General features: G+C 38.1%; 1 protein-coding gene across 1 annotated transcript in view; it reads right to left on the reverse strand.

The window, feature by feature from the left end:
• ptgfrnb (prostaglandin F2 receptor inhibitor b) overlaps positions 1-22882 on the reverse strand; it is a 50255-nt gene that overhangs the window by 23772 nt on the left and 3601 nt on the right. Inside the window, exons 2-4 of the mRNA XM_022664271.2 lie at positions 16146-16511; positions 14947-15354; positions 8258-8623 (exon numbers count right to left, since the gene is read on the reverse strand). Coding sequence (XP_022519992.2) covers positions 8258-8623; positions 14947-15354; positions 16146-16511 — 1140 coding nt within the window. The remainder of the gene's footprint in view (positions 1-8257; positions 8624-14946; positions 15355-16145; positions 16512-22882) is intronic.

The following is a 22882-nucleotide window of genomic DNA, read 5'->3' on the forward strand; positions in this document are numbered from 1 at the left end:
TGACTGGACCTACAAAGCTTACTGTATTTTTCCCCATTATAAGATGAACCAGATCATAAGGCGCAATATCTATAGATATAGATATCTATTTTCTGGTCAATTTAATATGGCGAGACCTGTAAAGCTAAGCTAAGTAAAGTAAACAAAACTGTAAATCTTAAAAAAACATTTTCTTTTAAAGTCAAACGAGTGCTGGATGCTGGATCTACACAGTTTCTCTCCTGAAAACTGTTTATTTGGGTAAGTAAAGCACTTGCGTTTTTTAGAGTAGGCTTAGATTTGCAGATTTCCACTAAGGCTAGCTGTGGTTAGCAGCTAATGCCACCCGACAGAGCTACACTGAGGAACCCTGAGTGTTCCGGTGAGCCAGGGAGATGTTAGCTAGCGATTCTTGCCACATAGCTTATTTTAACATGATAAACACGCAGACTACAGGCCACTCACCTCTGAACAGTGAAAGAGCTAGCGCTTAATGCGGTTAGCAGCTAATGCTAATGCTACTCTGGAACTCTTGTATAACTCTGTACTTCAGCAGAGTGTCTTTACTGCTCCTTACAACCTGACTGGTAGAATCATACATTAGGTGCACCAGATTATAAGGCGCTAGGGGTGGGCGATATGACCCTAAAATAATATCACGATATTTCATGGTATTTTTGTGATAACGATACTCTTGGCGATATAAATTAATGTTTTTTTTTTCAGGAATACACTACTGCAACAAAATTACATTTTTATTTATTATTGCACACAATTTATGCCACACCCCTACCTGAGATATAAAAAAATACAAGAATTTGATCAGATTTGTAACAGAATCAATGATCCAGAATGTTATGATACTAATAATGCACTCCAAATATCACCATATATCCAGAATTAAAATAAAACAAATGACACTGCACAGATATAATCTGTGTCTAGTAGATATATAATGGAAAATGAGAACAGTGTGAATTTTTCTTTTGCTAAAAACAGTACAAAAGTAGAATCCTGATGTGATAATTAGGGGTGGGTGATATGGCACAACATAGGGTATAATATCGTTCACGATATTCAAAAAAGTTGGCGATATTATCACATACGATATGGCACATACGGTAAATTGAAAAAAATAAATGGAAAGAATTAGACCGACTGGTACTAGAAAAATGTTCTTAGTACATTTGAACATTTCTTAGTGTAAAAACACAAAAAAATCCATCATTTTCTATTGGCTCCTGGCATCCATTATTTGCATAATGGGTGTGTCCTCCAAACATCAGTCAACATTAGTGTGTACTCCTGACCAGCATGGCCACCTTCTCGGATATAAAGTTACAGAATGTTATAGTTAGTTAGTTTTTATAGTTAGTTTTACAGTTAGTTTTAGTTTGATTGACTTCCTTTCAACTGTATTATAGAAAATAAGAGCAAGCCACAAGACTACACACTGATTGTAAATGAGGGTTTTAACATAAAATAATGGTGGAAGCCAGTATTAAAGGTAACGTGATATAATTTAATACAGAGTAAAATACAATTTAAAATAAAGTAAGTAGATGCACAAAAAAATAGCAGTAAAATACCAGTTCTGTCATTTCATTACTGTACTTTTACAAGACTATTTTATGGTGCATAAAACACTTAATAATATGCAGTATAATTATACTATAATAATAATGCATGATGTACTTAAGAACAATTATAGGATTCTTGCACACAAAATTGACAGTTTATCACTCAGAACCTCATGCCATCTGTGTGCATTTACCACATTAATATGTGCACTTCATAGCTTGTAGACCATCTGTTGCAGCACAATTTATCACCCCCCCCATGAACTCATCCACCTGTAACCCGATATTATCTGTGCAGTGAACCATACCCAGCACAGCAGTGACTTTGACAAGGTGTGCATGCCAGACCACTATAAAGCCAGCCTCTATTGAACTGCTGAAACTGACTGGCAGTTTTAATGAATAGAATCTCAGTTAGCTGTGAATTTTCATTTTCTATTCACTAAATCAGAAACAAGAAGCATCTCGTAATAATCATGAGACAGTTGCTGTTGTTGGATGTGTCCCGTCTCACACTGCAGTCCTGGTTTTATAATTTATTTAATAGCAGCATGTCCCCTGTCCCCATGTCCCTACCATGATGTTAGGATGCAGCTAACCATGCATCGCTCATCTACATCCTAAATTTAAGGGCTGTTCTAGTGCGCTGGTACTGTACCAGGTTCTGTTAAGGTACAAACTTCGGGAGACTTTTTTTGAGACTGTGGGTCTTTTAAACATCATCATAATGCTTTATCTCATCAAATCTTTATTCTGTATCTTCTGCACCTAAATAGAGCCCAACAAAATCATCGAATTTCATAATGTTTAAAAATTTTAAGGTGTTTAGTAGTTCTGCCAGTTTTTTTTATAAATTACAATTAATCACATTTAATTGCATTCATATTCAAAATATTTTAAACTCTACAATTCAGTAAAATTTTATCTGAGGTACAAATGAATAAGTGGGTAACTTTGAAAACCTTAGAAATTATCCTTAAGTGTAGTCACAAAGACCATCAAAAATGTTATGATGGAACCGGCTCTCATCAGGGCCGCCACAGGAAAGTAAGAGCAAGAGTTTCCTCTGTTGGACAGGATATGCTTATCTGTCAGGATTGACCCAGGTAGGGAGACGAGGAGACGACGTAAGTGCAAGTGCAAGTTAGAATTTAACTAAACAACAAATAAACAAATAGACGGTAAACACAGAACAATGAAATGAATAAGAAAACCAATGTGATGTAAAACTAACATAAACAAACAAGAGATACTACAAAACTGGGCAGGATAAACTAAAACAGGGCAAGGGAATAAACTAGGGAAAACACAGGGAACTTAAAAATAACAAAGGATAAACAAAAGATATACAAAGATATACACTAAGGAGGGAACTAAGGAGTACAAGAATAAACAAGATAAATAGAAACTACAAACAAAGAGGGAGGCTATACAAGGAAAACAAATGAATAATGAAACAAGACTATGAACAAAACAAAGCAGAGACAATTACCAGGAATAAACAAGATAAACAAGGAACTAAAACAAGACAGGATAAACACAGAGCAGGAAACCAAGGAGCGCAGGAATGAACACAAGAAACAGAGGTACGACAAACAACAGGGGTTAGTGCAAAGACAGACGAAGGACAAGTGACAGAGGAGGGCTATTTAACACACAAGGGAAGTGGAAACACCTGGAGCTAGGGGGCGGAGCTACAAATTGACACAGGTGGAAAAGTACTGGAACAGAACACAGGGGCACAGGTCACGTGGAACACACACAGGCACAAGGACAGACAGGACATGACAGAAGCCTCCCCCTAAACGCAGCTCCCGAGGCGCATAAAAACGAACCCCGGAGGCCGGCGGCAGGGAGAGGCCAGGGAAAACAGGAGCTGAGACCGGGGACTGAAACTGAGACAGGACAGAGAACAGAGACTGGACGGGAGACTTGACAGAGCTTGAAAACTGCTGCTGGTGCTTGTGCTGGATCACCGGGTGCTGCTGGTGCTTGAGCTGGAGCTGGAGCAGCGGGTGCTGCTGGTGCTTGAGCTGGAGCAGCGGGTGCTGCTGGTGCTTGAGCTGGAGCTGGAGCAGCGGGTGCTGCTGGTGCTTGAGCTGGAGCTGGAGCAGACATGGAGGCTGGAACTGCTGGAGCTGCCACGGAGGTTTGGGCTGCACGCACAGCAGCGTATGCAGGCTCCGGGACGGCAGGAGTCCGGGGGCGTGGCTCAACAGCCGAAGAAGCCTCGGAGATGGGCGTGGCCGCCGAGTGAACATCGGGGCTCGGCGTGTAGAGATCCGGCGCTGCAACAATGGGGCCTGAAGCCGCGGGTGAAGCAAAAACCCGGACTGGAGCTGCAGCTTCGCCGGCAGAGTCACTAGCCCGAAGTGCGGGACCGCCGGTAGAGACTGGCGCGGAGATAATCCCAGAGCGCAGCTGGGTCGCCGCGGAGAAAGTCTCAGAGCTGGGCTGGATCGCAGCGGCGGAATCCAGCTCTGCAGCCGCCATGAAAGCCGACTCTTCAGCTGGAAGAGCCAGCGCTGCAGCTGTGGGACCTGAGATTGCGGGTGCAATGAAGACCCGGACTGGAGTTGTAATCTCTCCGGTAGAGTCAGGTGTGAGGAGAGTCTCTGGCCGCGGCTGGCTCGCCGCGTAGGGGGTCTCGGAGCGCGGTTCAGCCACCGCTCTTGGAGGTAGCGGCAAGCGGGCTGGTGTAGGAAGGTAGTCCTCTTCCTCCTCACTGGACGCAGGTGTGAGGAGGTCGGTGTAGTCCCAGAAATAGGACTCCTCACAGCCTGCATCCCTGCCACCCCCGCCCTCCTCGAGGCGAGGACCGAGGCTGATAGCACGCAAGCTACCAGCCTCAGATAAGAGCACCTAAATGCTTCTTCACAGAGTATTTTTTTGGTTTGTTTAACACTTTTATGTTACTACAAGAACTCGTATGTGTTTCTTCATAGTCATACTATGTAGGAAAAATACATTGAATGAGAAAATGTGTCCATATTTTTGATTGGTACTGTAATTACTTATACATAGGACAAAAGACTAACAAATATTTTTTTGTTATATCTAGTCTATTTTGTAAATGTCTCTTTGGCTTTGTCAAGACTGCTTACTACATTTCCCAGAAGATCAAAAGATCAAAACACCCAAAAGCAGTGTGCAAGTCTGGTGGAGAGCATGCCAAGACACATGAAAGCTGTGATTAAAAATCAGGATTATTGATTTCTGAACTCTTAAAACTTTGGTATTGTTGTTTCTTAATGAATATGAACTTGTTTATCTGAAAGTTCTGCATTGTTTTTGTTATTTTGACCATTTGGGAGAAATTATGTCGTTAGTAGTTAGTAGTTTGCAGAAACCCTCAATGTTGATTTTACTCAAACATATATAGTAAAACTAATCACTTTGAAGTGGTCTCTTTATTTTTTTTACATAAGAAAATGAAAAAAGTCAGTTTTATTTATTATTGACTGTAGAGTACAATAAAACTTGTATGAAGCAAACATTAAAACAAATACTTAATTTAGCTAAAGATCTACAATCTCAGTTATTTAATTTTGCGTTACAACAGTACTCAGTATTGTGATATTTCTATCGCCATGTTTCTTCAGTACACTGTTTTATGCACTCGATAAGTCTGATTAGAAGCTTCGCAATAAAAATATCCTGACTGTTTTGTAGTACAGCACAAAAACTACTGATTGTAGTGTAGTATAAGTATAAAATATATAAAGCATTTAATTGTCAGATATACTACAGACCCTGCAGTGTAAAACTGGGATAAACAGACACACACAAACTAATAACTCAGCGTGTATAACTGATCTCAGTATGTACTGGTGGGTTTGTGATAGGCTTGTAGACGTCACTTGTATGTGAGTCATAAGAACCATCTGCCTAATTCAGCTCAAATCCCACCCGTTCCCCACTGTTCTTCTCACAGCTCTTTTCCCACAGCTGTCCACAGTAAAGAGAAATCAAAACGTAGATCTTCTTAATATCTCTATTACTTTTTCCTGAGCAACAATGAGATCAGATGAAAAGACAAAAGAGACGTTAGCATACATCTCCTGCTGCTTGGATGTAGTGAAACTGCCCAAACACAGAAATAACAGGTCTAGCTTAAAGAAATGCTTAGCTGAAAGAAATGTTATCAATGCCATGGGGAAAGCGGCTCGGCCGTGTGGGGAGTGGTAGGTTGGTGGTGGCCATGTGAGCCGTTTTGTAAAAAACAGTGCTCAGGTGTTTCAATTTAGCCCTGCTTTAGTTCACTGAAATAGTGGTCTCTGAAGAAAGACAGGGTTTTGGTTCTTGCTCATGAATATTCATACATGCAAATATATCACTTCTGATTGGCTAAAAGAAGTAGCAGACCACGCCAACCTGCCTTAGCCCACAGTCAATTTTACAGCTCTAAAACTGAAAGGACAAAATGTTTTCAGAGATTTTCTTTATAATTTTATTACTATTTTTCACATTTTCTCCCCAATTTACAAGCTGCTGCTGCTGATGCAGCATTACCAAGTAGCATTACAGCGCTAACACTCGGAGGAAAGCGCAGCGTCTCGGTTCTGATACATTAGCTCACAGATGCCCTGTGCTGCAGACATCACCCTTTAGTGATGTGGGGAGAGAGAGTGCCATCTACCCACCTGGAGGGACCAAGGCCTCTGAGTGCCTCTGAGCGCCGGCAGCTTGATGGTAAAGCTGCTTGAGCGGGGGTTCGAACCTGCAACCTCCTGCATCCTCAGATCTAAACCTGATTCTCTGGACCACTCGGCGCCCCAGATACAGCCTTAGTTATAAAGATATAGCACTGAGTGCTAAGTAAAGTTAACTCTTAAACTTGACTTAACGTCAGATTCTCAGTGTCACTCGGCCACGAAGGGTGGGTGAAAAAAGGAAGCTATTAGCATCCTTGACCCTGTCAAGTTAAAGTATACTTGATGTCTTGGCAGAACCATCTTAGTGACTACAGCGATATTAACTTGAACTTGTTGGCTATGAGAATGAAACACACTTGAAAACTGAATCACAGCAAATATACTGGCTGCAGGGTTTCTTGCAGTTTATCACAGTTTTTACAGTTTATTGAAACTACTAGTGCTGGATGATATGGTCAAAATTTATATCACAATATATTCCTTAATTTCAGTCGATACGATATAATTTCGATATCGATATAAATACTTTGAAGGCCTCAGAAAAACTGCTAAGAATCCCTGCAATGGAAATCTGTACACTACTGTCTGAAATTTTAATTTAAGTCTTTAAAGCCTCCTCTCACAAAAACTATATAATACTTTAGAAATAAAAATGGTCAGAATAAATCAATGCTCATTTTTATTTGAATGTAGCAAAATAAAAACATGACATCTCTGTCAAACACAAACCTATAACCTGTATACATATTACCAATATAAAAAACTGTACATTAAAAATATTTCTTCTGTTTAATCACTTGAGGAAACGTCAGGTGCGCTCATTTTGCATCTAAAATGTCCTGCGCTGAAACCGAGCTTCATTGCGGGGTATTTTATGTGAGGACCAGAGCGCGACCGAGATCCGCTCGGTTAAGGTCGGTTTCGGTTGGTTTCGCTTCTTCGCGGGAGATTTTAGGTGCGATGCGGAGCCTAGCCCGGCTATGGAGGCTGATTGTGTTCAGCTCTGCAGTGAACTGACGCCGCTAAAAGAACGCCTGTCTGTGATAGATTTAGTAAATAATACATATCGATATGCCTTAAAAATGATATCACCGTTATTGAAACATTTCTTATCGCGATAAATACCGATATCGAAATATTGTCTAGGCCTACATGAAACATTATTGTAGAAACATTAGATTCTATATTAGTGCATGTTTTGTCAGTGTAGCCTTTAGCCAAACATAAATCCAGTTTTATCAACAGAGAAAGAGTTAAATTGTTCTTACAGTCTACAACACTAAGGCTGGGCAGTCAACCACTACATTAGATATACACATATACACAAGAGAAGGAAGCCTAGAAGAAATGACTACACACTGACAATAAGTATCAGTAACAGGAGAACACGTCCATTATGCTAAAAGATGGTGTCATGAACCATTGGGAAAGATGTGGAAAGGTTTTGCTCAAACATAAAGCACACCTAACAAGCATCTTTCAAAAACACGTGAGCAATTATGGAAATACTTTAAATATTGTACTAACTTAATGTAACACCTGTTGGCTAAACAATAATTGGCATTAGCAAACAAGACAGTTCTCACATTTAAAATCAGCTAATACTTAATCATATACTGTTTTTTTAGATGCTAGGCATCTAATCTGCTAATCAGTCTAAAATTCCCCACTTCAATCTGAGGCAACTCCCCTGATAGGCTGTGAAAATAGTGTTCCTGAGGGTTTTTGAAGAAATTGACATGTGATGGTGGGCATGGACTAAGGAGGCTTCGAGGACATACTGTTCTTTAATCTAATCTAAGTGCTTTACTGGTGCCATACATCATCAAAACATGGTAATACAGTTAATAAAGCATTGTTATTCACAGTATTAATGTATTCATATTTACTAATGTTTTTTGCTTGTGTTTGTACTGGAATGTTCAGAACATCCCCCATGGCAGCATCCTCAGATCTAAACCTGATTCTCTGATACTAATCTGAATTGTTAAACACAATGCCCTCTATTGTCCTGGATCATCTTAAAAGCACAGTTCTACTCACCTTTGGGAGTGATGGACACCTGTACAGGGGTTGATGTTTTCTCTGCAGCCAGGTACCAGTTTCCCTTGCTGCGCTGCACCATGGCCCTCACCCTGCACGAGTACAATCCCATATCAGAGGGCTCGACTCCATCCATCTCCAGACTGAAAACACCCTCTCCCACCTGGCTCATGCTCAACACATTGGAGTTTTTAGCCACTACTCCATCTCGACCAACATGAGCGAGAACCTGTGTGGCATTAAACAACCAAGACACCTCCAGACTCAGAACAGCGTGATCATCAGCAGAAACCCAGCAGGTGAGGTTCAGAGTATCTCCTGTGGTGAGGGTGGTGCTACCCAGTATGTGCACAGCCAGGGATTCAGCTGAAATCAGGAAACATGGGGAAGTGTGTTAGCACTGCTGTGACATTATCAGTGAAGAATAAAGAAATTAAATTATATGTAACATTCAACAAGTAACATCTTAACCCTCTAAAGCATTATATACTCCGCTTTTTACTAAATTGGAGGTCCATGTTGATGTATTAATAATAAAACTAACTAAAGTGTTACAACTGCAAAATTTTGCACAAGGCAACAAACAATGCAAAAAACATTGGTTAAGTAGGTGAATTAAAACAATGTCTAGATATGTTTAAACAGCCAAATATACTATTTATATGAAAAGTTTGGGCACCCCTATTAATCTTAAACATTTTTAGTTGTAAATATTTGCAGTGTTTGCAACAGCCATTTCAGTTTGATATATCTAATAACTCATGGACACAGTAATATTTCAGGATTTAAATGAGGTTTATTGTACTAACAGAAAATGTGCAATATGCATTCAACCAAAATTATGGGCACCCTTATCAATTCACAGTGACACCATCTGCAAGATGATGCTGCAGCTCTTTGGAGGTGGTCTGTGGATTGTCCTTGACTGTTCTCACCATTCTTCTTCTCTGCCTTTCTGATATTTTTCTTGGCCTGCCACTTCTGGGCTTAACAAGATCTGTCCCTGTGCTCTTCCATTTCCTTACTATGTTCCTCACAGTGGAAACTGACAGGTTAAATCTCTGAGACAACTTTTTGTATCCTTCCCCTGAACAACTATGTTGAACAATCTTTGTTTTTAGATCATTTGAGAGTTGTTTTGATGAGCCCATGATGCCACTCTTCAGAGGAGATTCAAATAGGAGAACAACTTGCAATTGGCCACCTTAAATACCTTTTCTCATGATTGGATACACCTGGCTATGAAGTTCAAAGCTCAATGAGGTTACCAAACCAATTTTGTGCTTCAGTAAGTCAGTAAAAAGTAGTTAGGAGTATTCAAATCAATAAAATGATAAGGGTGCCCATACTTTTGCACCGGTCAAATTTTGGTTTAATGCATATTGCACATTTTCTGTTAGTACAATAAACCTCATTTCAATCCTGAAATATTACTGTGTTCATCAGTTATTAGATATATCAAACTGAAATGGCTGTACCCAAATATTTACAACTAAAAATGATTAAGATTAATAGGGGTGCCCAAACTTTTTCATATGACTTTATAAATATCAACATATACAGTATTAGACAAAGATTTAGAGACTCCTTCAATTCAGTGATTCCTTATGTGTTCCTTCATAGTCTGGATCACTTCAGTATTGATTTACTGTGTTGTAATTTTAATTTCTCTGCACCCTTTTTGTTTAACTGCAACTTTGTATATGGTGGATAGTGCTTTGTATAGTCAAACAAAAAAATGTTGTGTCCAGTCTCCCTACAAACAGTGTTTAAATGATTTAACCAATCAATTTGTAAACAAGGCCTGGTAACACGTATTTACAATTCTGTACTAGCTTTTTTAAATAGCCTTTTAATGGGAAGGGAAACTGAAACCTCTGGGATTACAGTGTCAAGATCAAATATGGTTTAAATGACTGCTACCTCAAGAAGCTTGCTATATACAGGGTTTACTCCACACCATAATTAAGACATAAAACGAGCAGGGTGCCCAAGCCTTAGTGTACTGTGCTTAATATTAATTTTTGTCGGCACATTTCTTCTTACTGTATGTTTTTGGTTTGCACTGTTGGGTCTACAATTTGGGACTAAATTGTATCCATTATGTTTAATGTACGGAGCCCGGGAGGGGCCGTGGATAAAAAAAATGAAATTGAGTGAACAATGTAGCAGTTCGTGCTCATGATTTCTTTAATTCGTGCTCACGATTTCTGTAATTTGAGCTAACTTTTTTATGCGCACTAAGGCAAGAAGCTCTCTTTTGATCAGTTACAGGGGTGCGGTGAAGATAATCAGTTATCTACATTTATAACCTGCTGATTATTACTGCACTGGTGTTACAGTTAGATGTACAGTACAGTGTGCAGATTGTGCCGTGGTGGTGGAATCGCCACAGCGCGTGGGGGAGAGCTGACCGCGGCATCGGTTCCCCGGCCGCGAGACACCTGCTGCGCGCAGTTCTTCACAGAGCTTATTTACCAACAATATAGACAAATACAGTCCATTCCAGTCATGAATAAAGGAAACAAACATTTTACTGATGCAGGATAAATGTGTGTTATTAAAACCAGATCAAAACAAAGTTATGATGCAATGTGTTTTTTTATTTCTTATTTTCAACAATAATATAACGTAAAGAAGTATACTTTTATAAATATACAGCTATAAGAATTAGGTCCAAATGTACACTGTAAAAGTTAATAAAGATAATAGCAAATTAATGCAATGTGTGACAGTTGTCTGGCTTATATAAGAGCTGCTTTAAATATGTAACACTAAATAAAATACTATTAATACAATGTTTTACGATATTTAGTAAATGGGCATTTCATATAATAATTTGGATCAATTTGATCATTTATTCCAATATGTTTCCTAAAATTATTCTGTTTTTATATCTGATAAAATGTCCTGAATATCTGCTCATTGTCAAATCACAGTGTCCTGCCCAGAAACATGCCACAAGCTTCAAATAAAAAATATAATAATTATGAACTTGTTGAAGGTATATTTTCTGAATTATTTTTTTAATACAAATTATTAAAATATAGATTAAATCTATCATAAAAGTAATAATGATGACTAGATTTAAGAAGATGTGCATTTCCTTGGAGGCTGGCTGAATGTTATTGAGAAATTAATAAACACATTTGCACATTGCATTATAACTTTGTTTTGATCTGGTTTTAATAAATTAAATAATTTTTTTTTATTATCCACGGCCCCTCCCGGGCTCCGTATAAATGTAATGATAATTGATAATGACAAAAATCCATATCTATTTTTATAAAGTGATAGTTAACATTACATAACAAGTAATAGACTACATTATCTAATATTAATGTAGTGTTTCAGCTGTGAAAAATGCTTTATTTGCAATGTTAGTGTCAAGTTTAATTAACATTACTGAAGCTTTATTAAAGGTTTTGCTCATTTCTTGTTAAGTCAAATGTTAATCAACTTTTAATGTAAATTGTTAGCAGATACAAAAATGATTTATCTATAACTATAACTATATTTGGAGCCTGATGAAACCATTTTCAAAAACTGCTGCCTGGACCAGAGCCTTCTCTGTTTTTAAAGTGATCTCCTGTCAGTCACTTCGTGAATCAGTTTTTAAAAACCAATTACTCTACTCTCTATCTGTTAGACTAATAAGAAATATGGTAAAATCATACACTGTTGCCAAAATGTGGCATATTCTCAGCTGTTTAATACACCTATTACATCAAATTCATATTTTGATCTCAAACGTAAATGTCTTCAGTGTAAGGTAAAAGCAGTGCTGATCCAGCTCTTTCAGTCTAGACAGGAGGTCCAGTTTAATTAAATTCCTAACATCACTGACAGACGACACGGTAACCAGGAATATCCCTGGTAACGTCATTTAAACAGCCATCTGTAGGAAAAGTTATAGACACACGGCAAACAGTACTAAAGTCAATAAACGGCAGAAATGTGACACTGCTCTCAGCACCTGAATATACCAGTTCTGTTGTACTGCACACAATATATCGTAATGACGTTTTTTCTGCTGAATGTTATAATGGTATATTCTTGAAATTAGTACCACAAAAAAGGAACACCACAATGTCCTCACTAACCAACAGATTATAACAATTATTCTACAATGCTTGTGAGAACTTGTAGTTCTTACAAGGTTATCAAAACCTGCACACACAAACACACTCTAGGGCTGTGTATTGGTAACAGTTTGGCAATACAAGATGTATCATTATATAGAGGTTACGATTCAACATATTGTGATATATATCACAATATAATAATTTAACAAAAATAATTAATATTACAAAAAACAACAGTTAAAGGAAAGTTTACTTTTCATCCAATCAGCACAGTGGGCTCTAATGACAACACTGCCTTCTAGTGGTCAGGATTTAAACACAACAAAAATTATAACACTTCTGACACCAATCTTTTTATCTGAACTAATAACTAAAAATAAACAATATTTTTGAAAATCAATACAGTATTGCAAAAAAAATATATATATATACCATGTGAGTTTATTTAAATTATGTTGAATGTATATGTGTGACCATTGATTAGACTCAATAATGCAGAGTTAAAGTAACACTATACTTAAAGTTAATCTTTTAACCCTTTTTTAGGAGTAAAGGTAAACCTTTAACTAACATTTCTCAGTTCATCACACAAGAAGGACATATTTCATTTATTTGCATAACGGGCATGTCCACTAACCCAACAAAACCATTAGTGTGTTGTCTTTTCCATAAGGGCTACCTTTCTTTGGGTATTCAGATGACATTTTTGATAAAAGTGAGAAACATAATACTAGTAATAGGTCTTCACCATATTTTTTTATTCATGACTCATCATAAATACAGGCTTCATACACCTTTTACAAGGTAAAATTCAAGCACTTTTTTAAGCACTTTCAAGGCCTATTTTCAATTTTTTTCCAGCACCTTTCAGCTGTGGTAAATTAATGATAATGGTGACCCACTTGGCAGCACTGTTAACCCGGCTTTTGGCTTTAAGCATAGCTAAATCGGCTCGTTTCAGCTTGTTTCACGGCACTGTAGCGAACCAAACAGCAGCTCGTTGGAGGACGGTAACACCGAGTTAACAGTGCCAGGCTGGGTTTAGCCTAATAGTATATTATACGTGTAAACCGGATTATTACTATTATTTTTTAGATCATAGACTGTATATAGCTGGACAGAGCATCGTCTCTCAAAAGTGAAGCCACCACAGGTCGGGCGCCCCCTGCTGTTCAGTTGCAGAAAGCTGTGTAACCCCACCCATCCCCATAGGTTTCAATGGCAAAACAGAACAACTTTTAATCACGTTTTTTCCTAATATACTGTAATTCTACCTCCTTTATTTAAATGCAGCAGCTAGTGTAACCTCTGATTATTTTGTTAAATTTTTATATCCCCACAGAATACGGTTTTTAAAACGTTATTCAGCTCTATTCAAAAAAGGTGTGGTTATTGTGAAAGGGCTGGTTATGGGCGGGACCAATAACAGACCGTCAGCTCCGCTCTGCAGCCTGTGACCTCGAGGCAGCCCTCAGGGGCGGGGTTATTTAAATGAGTAGGCTGTCTCTCCACAGTCTTTTTCCCTCCTCTGGTCTCTACTGCGCAGACTCGGGTATCAGGATCGCCAAAATGGCGGAAGATTTTCGCTTCATTTTCATTGAATAAATGGGAACGGTGACACGACGTCCATCTTTTTTTAGAGTCTCTGATTTAGATAAATCCAAAGCTTGGCTTTTAGCATAGTTAGCTAACTCTCCTGCTGTCAGTGTTTTAAAAAAACACAGAGGTGTAAACAGAGCCGATTCCTCGTGAGCCAACTCCTCTTGGATTACAAGAAAGAACCGGACTTTTAGTCTTACATACGTGGAGGCGCGAGCGAAGCCTTTTTTATTTTACGCTCTGCAATTTTTTTCTTTAGATGAACTTATTTAGTCAGACAGTTATTTGTTGATGTAGTTACAATTTCAAGCAGTTTCAAGCACTTTCTCCAAAATTCCAGCACTTTCCAAGCCTGGAAAACAGAATGTTAAAATTCAAGCATTTTCCAGGATTTCAAGCACCCGTACAAAAACCTGTAAATAATATTTTTTTTTTCAGGGAAGGTTAGCTTTCTCATTTGTCATTTAGTTTTATTTCTCTGCAGGCTTGTGTTACAAATACATTGGAAAATTAATGCAGCATGGTTCTTGGAGAGAATGAAGTCACACTTTGCACATTTGCATAAAGAAAATGGTAACTTGCTCTTATGGCCAACAACACTGTGCTCAAGCAATCTAATCTAAAGGAAGGGAGCCCTCGCGGGCAAGACTACACACTAATGGTAGGTGAGGGTTGGGGGCACGGTTGTTATGCAAATAATTGGAAAGTAAATGTGCACTTTTTTGTTGTAAAGTACTAAGAAAAATGTTAATAGACTTTACATTATTTAGTGTGTGTCTCAGCTGTTTAATGTAGGTAATATGACTTGACCTTGCGAATAAACTCTGAAACACTACACCACCAAAGAGTAACTCTGAATTAATAAAATAAATATAAATATAAATATATAGCATTTTCAGATTTTCCAGTAATTAGTTGTGCCCACACACACACACACACACACATTCAAACACACACACACACAGACACACACACATCCAAATGCTTTCTGCAATCCATCCTCACCTGTTGGAACAACAACCACTTGACCCATGACCGCTGCCTTTTCCTGTATCCTGTTCCAGCCACCCTGTTCTCTGGTCCACTCTCTGCCGGTGCACACATACATCCCCTGATCTGCAGGCACAGCTCCAGAGAGCACCAGGCTGTAGGAGCCACCGGTGTCCGAGTGCAGATGCATTCCACCATCCGCATAGCGCTGAGTGAAATTCCCACCCACTGTTATTCCCACACCGGGGCCAAACGTTACCAGATCCTCTTCTGTAGACGTCTCCTTTTTAATAGACCAGGTCACAGAGAGATACTTCCCCTCAGTGAAGTCGTGGGAGACGCTGCAGCGCAGACTGAGAGATCTACCCTCCCGGACTGAGGAGACGGGAGCTTCAGGGGCCAAGACCAGCGAATCATGAATCACTGCAAACAGACAATACAGAGGAAAAGGCTCAGGACATTTTTGGCCCAGGTGTTGAACAGCACTGACAGATTAATGCCACTGGACAAAAATATATATATGTGTGAACACACACACACACACACTGATATAAATATTTTTATACACCAACTATAATACAGAAAGTGCTGAGAGTGTACTATGGGTCAGGAGTACATAAGCACACAGTCATAATCACATCATAACAGGTCCTGAAAGTGAATGTGTTATTTCTCGGGCTGCAACGATTAGTTGAGATAATCGACAATGTTTGCTGTTTGTGATGTTAAATTATTGTTAAATTAATAATGGTATCAAAACTAGTAAAAATTAGTCACAAGAAAAATACTCAGAAACCCACAAAACAGACCACCCCAGAGCAGATATTATTAGCAGTACTGTGGGCAGCGTCCTGTGGGCAGTGTCCTGTGAGCAGTGTCCTGTGGGCAGTGTTCTGTGGATACTGTACTGTGGGCAGTGTCCTGTGGGCACTGTACTGTGCGCAGTGTCCTGTGGGCACTGTACTGTGCGCAGTGTCCTGTGGACAGTATACTGTGGACAGTTTATTGTGAGCAGTGTCCTGTAGACACTGTACTGTGGGCACTGTACTGTGCACTAACTTTATTTTATCTACAAGGTGTTTCAGCTGTAGGTAGGAGTGTGTAATAGAGTGGAGGACAGTGAGAGATGATTAAACACAGTGTTTAAAAACTCCAGTAGCACTGCTGCAGTATCTGATCCACTCGTACCTTCAGCACAGCTCAGAAACTCTTACCTTTCAGCTGCACTGATGCATCATAGTTTCCACTGATGGTGGAGTCAGTGCTGGGGGTGCTGCAGGTGTAAGTGGCGCTGTCCGTCACTCTGGCCTCTTTAATCCTCAGCTCCACAGTGGAATCTCCCAGCCTGTGCAGACTGACGTCCTTACTGAGCACACGCTCTGTTAAAGACGGGTCTGAGAATGAAGAGTCAAAGGTGGAGATGACACTGATGCTATCAGACCCATGTGCTGCTTTCCACTCAAAGTCCTGCTCCTGGGGACCCTCATAGTCCGATACTTCACAGCGCAGAGACAGCTCCTGACCCTCCACTCGCACTAGAGGTCCCTCAGGTACCGACACTTTCCGGCCCCAGCTCAAACCTAAACATCAAACAATTACAGGAACTGTATTATTAAACTGAAGAGGACTGTTACAATTTGTGTGGTACACACTCAACAATGCCTTCCATGGTGTCAAACCAATCTTATAGATCAGGGGTGTCCAAACTTTTTTTGTTGGGGGCCAGAAGGAGAAATATATTTGTGTGACGGGCCACAGACTCTGTAATAAAACAAATAATGAAATATACCACTTTAAATAATACTTTTTTCCTGATTATTTCATTTACACATAATTTTACTTGACTTACTATCTTTAACTTTATCTTTGACAGTGTTGTGTAGTAAACTAAGATTTTGGCCTGTTTCTGACACCTAGCGTTCAAACTTTGAATCTCACATTATAAAAACCTGCTTAACAGCGGGCCAACTTTCATTCTATTTCTAAAATACCTCGTGGGCCGCTCCAAAAAAGGAAACGGGCCGCAAATGACCCGCGGGCCGTAGTTTGGACACCCCTGTTATAGAGTGATAATTATTTATTGTGAAACTTTAAAGGTATTTTTTGTACACTTTTTAGGCATATACTAAATATTCTGCACTTTACCACTGTGTTGTAGTAGATTACACTTACCGTTAGCGTGTAGTCACCCCCAGGGTACCACAAAATTGAGAATTTCCAAATTTGATCCAATTTATTGAATTAATTTGAATTTAAATTTAAAATTTGGTTTGATTCAAAATTATAGTGTAGGGAAACATACTGATCCCACGCATACAAATTCTGCTGGCTTTTCTCCAGATTCTCCTGATCTGGTAGTAGAAGGTAGTTAGTTAGAGGTGTTAGGAGAGTAAGTGCTCTTTGAAGAGCTCTGTCTTCAGGAGTTTATTAAAGATAGTGAGAGATTCTCCTGATCTGGTAGTAGAAGGTAGTTAGTTAGAGGTGTTAGGAGAGTAAGTGATCTTTGAAGAGCTCTGTCTTCAGGAGTTTATTAAAGATAGTGAGAGATTCTCCTGATCTGGTAGTAGAAGGTAGTTTGCTCCACCATTGGGGAACCATTTTGGCGCATGTACTTTTGGGAGGATTGCGTTGGGGAGTTGGGGATGATCAGGTTGGGTGGTCGCCATTCAACATCCTCACATCACTAGCACCCTTGTTGCTAAAAGCAACCTAATGTAGAGACAGTTACTCCTACAAAAGTATGGTTAGCTCTTTTTAACAGCCTTGATTTCTGCAGAAATCCCAATACCACTGGTGTCCCAATATATTAGTCCATACTCAATGTATACTGTATAGTTGCTAATGATTCTCTATATATAACTTTAGGGGAATTTGAGGTTTTTGGACTTAAATCATGTCATGTTTCTTTATTTTGTATTTGTGCCAAGTAACAAGTTCTGGCAATACTGTAATCACATGTTAAACCAGTTTAAACAAGTAAACGCTTTGTCTTTGTGCTGCACTACACACAGAGAAAAGAAAGAAGAGCAAAGAATTTCAAGGCCATATGTCTACTGTAAGTGACTATCTACTGATAGTGTTTTTGTTAAATGTTGTAATACTGTAAATAACAAAACTTTATTTACAGTATTAGCATATGCTGAAGGCGCAAGGCACCAGTAAAGTACTCAAAGCCGTCTTTAACCCCACCCACCATTAGATGCCCCCACCTACAAAAAAACTTTTGGAGTACTGTTTTACTGTATATCAGGTAAACTGCCTCAGTAATAAACTGTGGTGCTAATGTGGGATATATTTTGGATTGATTAAGCAATTACATGTCTAGCTAATAAAATCAGAACAGATCTACATGATTAAGAAGTTTTAAAAAGGTTGAATGTTAGAACTGGCTGGTTTGATAATGCTAATCATTGTTTAGTAATGAACATACAATAGTGAGTAGTACAAAATGTAAAGTGTTTTCAACAGTTGCTCAATTGTCATTGAAAGCTGCTTGTCTGGTGTGGTTTGCATTTGGCCACTGCAACCTTGATGAGTAGAACTCAGGACTTGTTTCCCATTGGCTCCTGACACCATCTATTTGCACTGGCACTATCTGGGTGTGTGGTCCTGTTAATGACACTCTCTCTCTCAGTGTGTAGCCATTTCCCCTGGGCTATGTATATGTGTATATCTTATTTTAGGGGTTAACTGCCAGACTGTAAGAGCAAGTTACTCCTTCCTCTCTGATAAGAGTGGGTATATGTTGTTTAGTATGCACTAATGTAGAATTTTATAATTGGAAAAGGCCTAATCAATTCAAATTAAATGTATTTATTTAGCGCTTTTAACAACTGAACTGAAACGTTTAAAAAGCTTTTTGATGGTGGTGCTACTCACCTAAAGTAGACTGAAAGGTATTTTTTAAACAGTCGGTTAGTTTATGTAGTTCTGTTGGGTTGGGTTTACTGTGGGTTGACTGTTAATAGTGATATTAACCCTTGTGAGGTGTTCATATTTTTGTTACTCGTTTACTTTGTTACTTGTATTTAATTCAGCAAAATTAAGCAATTTTACATTAAAATGCTTTACACATGCTTGCTTCACCTAAATTGCAAGCAATATAAACAGCTTACATGGTTAATATTTGCCCTTTACCTTTCTTATGTTACATTTCTTTTAAAAAGTGCTACTCTTTTTTATTAGTTTTTTAATAAAATGTAAAAGAAAATGAATTAAACTCAAGATATGAGTAGAAAATTTGTTTAGTTTCAAATTTACAAATGAAGCAATGTTTATTAGCCCTTGGCCAAACATACTGTATGTAATATAAATGGGTTGGGGGGGGGGGACAACACACAAGGGTTAATATAAAGTATCTGAGGGTTGAGCCAGCTTTTCCTAACCAATGCTATTAAGTCGCTAGCCTAAAGAGACAAACAGATAAGTAATTAAACAATAAAGACTTTGACTATTAACAAAAACATGTTAACATAAAGTCTTATCTATTATTAAAACAATAACTTTGTGTGCACATATCTTAACATCTACTTTTTCTTTCAGGTTTACTCTACCTAAATACTCTTACCTGACTCCACCCATCAACCAGAGTTGGTACATATTTAAAGGTAGGTAAAACAGGTAAGCATCACAACCTCGCTGGTAATGAAGAAAGCCATTGTCTTCATCACACCTGAGCTGAGTATATAATTATAGCCTCGTTTATTGCTTAATATTCATTAAGCCTAATCCAGGGTTCAGTGGGGTACAGCAAATCAAATATGTGATAGCTTATAATTGAATTTGCTAATTGAATTTTTGAATTTTGCTGACTCAGAATTTAGAGATCTAAGGTGAATTAAACCAACCTTTAAATTGTTTAATATCAATTTATATTTGAATATAAACATGTTCATGTTTAATTCGAGGAACAGACACAGTCTGATCCTGGCTATGGATTGTCAGCAGCTTGTTAAACTACTATGTCGACAACCTAAAAAATGTGGTTAATGTTGTAATGAGTCCCAAATGCACAGTATTAAATAAAATCATATTAAAATAATGGTAAGTATCTGTATTAAAAAAATAGAGTAAACAGCTGGAAACCCTGCAGTATTATTGTAATTAAAAGGAAAAAGGTATTGGATGCTAAAGGAATGAAGTGGGAATGAAATGGGATGATATAGTAGTAGACTCAGAAGGATCTCACTGTTGACAGAGTGATACAAAAAAGTCAGACTGAAGTTTGCCAAAACTTGAGGAAGCTACAATACTTCTGGGAGAATGATTTCTGGACAGATGAGACCAAAATATACCTTTATCTCAAAGCCTGTCATTTTATGATTTACTCTGAGGCCTTCAAAGAATAGAAAAACAACCCCTATTGTGAAACATGGAAGAAAAGTTAAAGGTTTTGAGGATGTTTTGCTGCTTCTGGGACTGAATATCTCAAGTGTGTGTGTGTATGTGTGTGTGTGGCATAAAAAACTTTTTTCACTCTGTGCGAGAAGGCAGGAAAGGGGGTGGCTTAGCAAGTGTCTTCAAAAATGTATTTAACTGCAGAATTGTATCTTTTGATAGTTTCCAATCATTTGAATATTTAGCAATTATATTAAAAGGTCAAGAGTCAGTCCTTCTGCTGACTGTTTACAGACCTCCTAAACATTCACCCTCCTTCCTCCCTGAATTCTCAGAACTACTGTCTATTTGTGTTACCCAATATGATCAGATTCTTCTTATTGGTGATTTTAATTTTCACATTGATGATGTTTCAGATAGAAAAGCTTGGGATTTTATACAACTTGTAGAAACGTTTAACTTTAATCAGTATGTTACTAACCCCACCCACAATAGAGGGCATTCTTTAGACCTAGTGATGTCAAGAAATCTGTGTTTAGATATTAATGAAATTTTAGATGTTGCAGTCTCAGATCACTATTGTGTATTTTTTACAGTATCAATCTATTTAAATAAGAGGGTTAGAAATAACAATCTTACAAAGAAAAGATACATCAAAGCATCAACTGCTAATGACTTCATTAACATTTTAAACAACACACCAATTCTTTTTGAAGACCTTGATGTAAATGAAATGGTCGACATTTTTAACTCAAAAATAAGATCAGTTCTAGATTTAGTTGCTCCCGAAAGAGAAAAAAGAATCTCTTTGACTAAGAAAACACCATGGAAAACTGAACAACTGCAACAACTAAAAAGAAAATGTCGTAAAGCTGAGAGAGTGTATAGAAAAACAAAACTGCATGTACATTATGACATTTTAAAAAATTGCATAGAAGAGTACAATAAGGGCATGCGCACACAGAGGCAGCTACATTTCTCAAAGATAATAGATGAGAATAGCAACAACCCAAAGTTTTTATTTTCAATCATAGACCGCCTTTTAAACCCCACTACCACGAAATATTGGCTATTAGAAGCATCTCCAAGCAAATGTGAATCATTTGCACAATTTTTTAATGATAAAATCTATAATATTAGATCAAATCTGATGAGCTTAAAACCTGAAGCTCTGATCATCTTTAAACCACAATCTGTAATGCAGGATTTTAGAAAGATCTCACTTACAGAATTGCATAAGATAATAACTCCTCTTTCTTTAAACAGATTCTAGAAAGTGTTATTCAGAATGTTTTGGAAATCATTAACTGTTCCTTAGACACTGGCACTGTACCAGATGCCCTCAAGGTTGCTGTGGTAAAGCCCCTACTAAAAAAGCATAACCTTGACTCATCAGTTTTAATAACTTCAGACCCATTTCAAATTTACCCTTCCTCAGTAAAATCCTAGAAAAAGTTGTATTTGCACAAGTAAATGAATTCTTAAAAAATAATGATGTGTTTGATAAATTCCAGTCAGGCTTCAGATCGGGCCACAGCACTGAAACAGCTCTGCTCAGAATAGTAAATGATCTCAGAGTAAATTCTGACAGACGCCAGGTCTCTGTCCTTCTTCTCTTAGATCTCAGTGCAGCTTTTGACACTGTAGACCTTGACATTTTAATAGATCGACTTGAAAATTGGGTTGGCCTCTCAGGAACAGTCCTACAGTGGTTTAAATCATATCTTCAAGGCAGAAAGTTCTTTGTTAGTCTAGCCGAGCATAGATCTAATGATTATAATATAAATTATGGTGTCCCTCAGGGTTCAGTTCTAGGTCCTCTACTGTTCTCTCTTTATATGCTTCCTTTAGGACATATTATAAAAAAACATGCAGTCAGCTATCACAGTTATGCAGATGACACACAGCTTTATATTTCTGTTGAGCAAAATGATACAAGAGCTCTAGACAGACTAACGTCCTGCTTGACCAACATCATTAACTGGATGAATAGAAATTTCCTCAAATTAAATGAAGAAAAAACTGAAATTCTTATAATTGGCAACACAACAGAAAAATCTATAGTTTTAGGCCAACTTGGAAATTTGGCTCCACAAGTTAAAGATGAAATTAGAAATCTGGGTGTAATTCTAGACTCAAGTTTAACTTTTAAACCTCATATTGGAAATGTTACAAGAACAGCTTTCTATCACTTAAGAAATATTACACGAGTTAGACCTATCCTCAAACAGATGGATGCTGAGAAATTAATCCATGCTTTTGTTTTCTCTAGACTAGATTACTGTAATGCGTTATTTACTGGGCTCCCAAAATCTACTACTGACAGATTACAGCTGGTTCAGAACGCTGCAGCTAGAGTTCTAACTTGCGCTAAAAAGAGAGAACACATCACACCTGTTCTAGCTTCACTGCACTGGCTGCCAGTGCCATTTAGAATGGATTTTAAGATTCTCTTACTGGTTTTTAAATGTCTGACTGGATCAGCTCCTCAGTACATTTCTGAACTATTGACAGAATATGTTCCAGATCGAGCTCTAAGATCATCAGGAGCTGCTTTATTAGATATTCCTAAAATGCAATATAAAAAGACGGGTGAAGCTGCCTTCTGTTTTTA

The sequence above is a fragment of the Astyanax mexicanus genome, chromosome 21, assembly GCF_023375975.1.
Source record: "Astyanax mexicanus isolate ESR-SI-001 chromosome 21, AstMex3_surface, whole genome shotgun sequence".
Lineage (NCBI taxonomy): Eukaryota > Metazoa > Chordata > Actinopteri > Characiformes > Acestrorhamphidae > Astyanax > Astyanax mexicanus.